Source organism: Gekko japonicus, unplaced genomic scaffold (assembly GCF_001447785.1).
Source record: "Gekko japonicus isolate JY-2015 unplaced genomic scaffold, Gekko_japonicus_V1.1 scaffold23510, whole genome shotgun sequence".
Classification (NCBI taxonomy): domain Eukaryota; kingdom Metazoa; phylum Chordata; class Lepidosauria; order Squamata; family Gekkonidae; genus Gekko; species Gekko japonicus.
Genome location: NW_015200076.1, coordinates 1 through 1,034, shown reverse-complemented (window position 1 = coordinate 1,034; position 1,034 = coordinate 1). Strand labels below are relative to the sequence as shown.

The 1,034-nt window shown below is 59.5% G+C and overlaps 1 protein-coding gene across 1 annotated transcript; it reads left to right on the top strand.

Annotated features, from left to right (window-relative positions):
• Positions 1–286: 286 nt before the first annotated feature.
• On the top strand, positions 287–877 carry LOC107125044 (HAUS augmin-like complex subunit 5; the record flags this gene model as incomplete). Its single annotated transcript, XM_015428518.1, has 3 exons — positions 287–414; positions 529–607; positions 732–877. Coding segments are annotated over 3 exons (353 nt in total), but the record flags the coding sequence as incomplete, so codon positions are not given.
• Between the last annotated feature and the right edge of the window lie 157 nt (positions 878–1,034).

The following is a 1,034-nucleotide window of genomic DNA, read 5'->3' as shown; positions in this document are numbered from 1 at the left end:
GTTGTTAAATCTCTTTCATAAAAATAGTCTGTTACTCTGCCTGGGTCCTCACGCCTCATTCAGCCTCTTATAAGGGGACACCTGCCGGAAAAGGGGTGTATAAAGGGGTCGTGTGGGTGCTCTGGGCCCTCCCGAGGACACCCCTACCTGAGTGGTGGCAGCCATTCGGGGAACCTTCCTAGCCGCTGCTCGCACCAGGGAAGATGTTGGCAGGCAGCATGGTGCCCACGGGCACCACGTTGTAGAGCCCTGCCATATCCCATAATTCCGTGTCTCCCTTCTGCAGAAGATCGCCGGTTCCCACCCGCCTGCCCACATCCTCTCGGCCCTGGAGCACCTGGCCCTCCAGAACACCCACCAGCTGCAGGAACTCACCGACGGCATCGACATCCCTCGTGACGTGGAAGCACTCAAGTTGGTCCCGCCCTGGGGTGGAGGGAGGCAGCGTTCCTACCCTTTTCCCTCAGCGGGAATTGTTACGGATGCCTGCCGGGGTCTTCAGGTCTGCCCATTCTGTCCCGTGCCCAGGTTCCGCTATGCCAGCGCCCACCTGGAAGACGTCTCGGATGCGGCGGACGACCTGCCTTCTGTCCAGGGACTCATACAGGTGAGTGCTCAGCCGTTGCCCAACAGAAGGGTAAAGAGTCCAGGTTGTGTGAGCATGCTGGTTTCTTGGTGGTGGCCCCTCACCTGCGGCTCAGTCTTCCCTTCCTCATCTCTTCCGCCGGCAGGAAGGCTGGAGTGAGTGCGAGATGCTCTGCGTGCAGCAGCTCCCCCTGCAGGCCAAGCAGAAGCAGCTTGCGGCGCAGCTCGGAGTCATCGTCCAGGAGATGCACCGTCTTCTGTCTGACGGCTCGGAGCGCTCCATCTTGGCCAGGTGAGAAACGCCCTGCCGTGGTTGCCCCTGCCAGAGACAGGGTGCTGAAGGGGTGGTTAGTTTCATTTCAGGGCTATGAGGCATTACAAGGGAGAAGAACCACAACCCTCCCTAAGCCAAGTCCTGTCCCTTTCGTTGGTTTCTTTTTCTCCCTTCT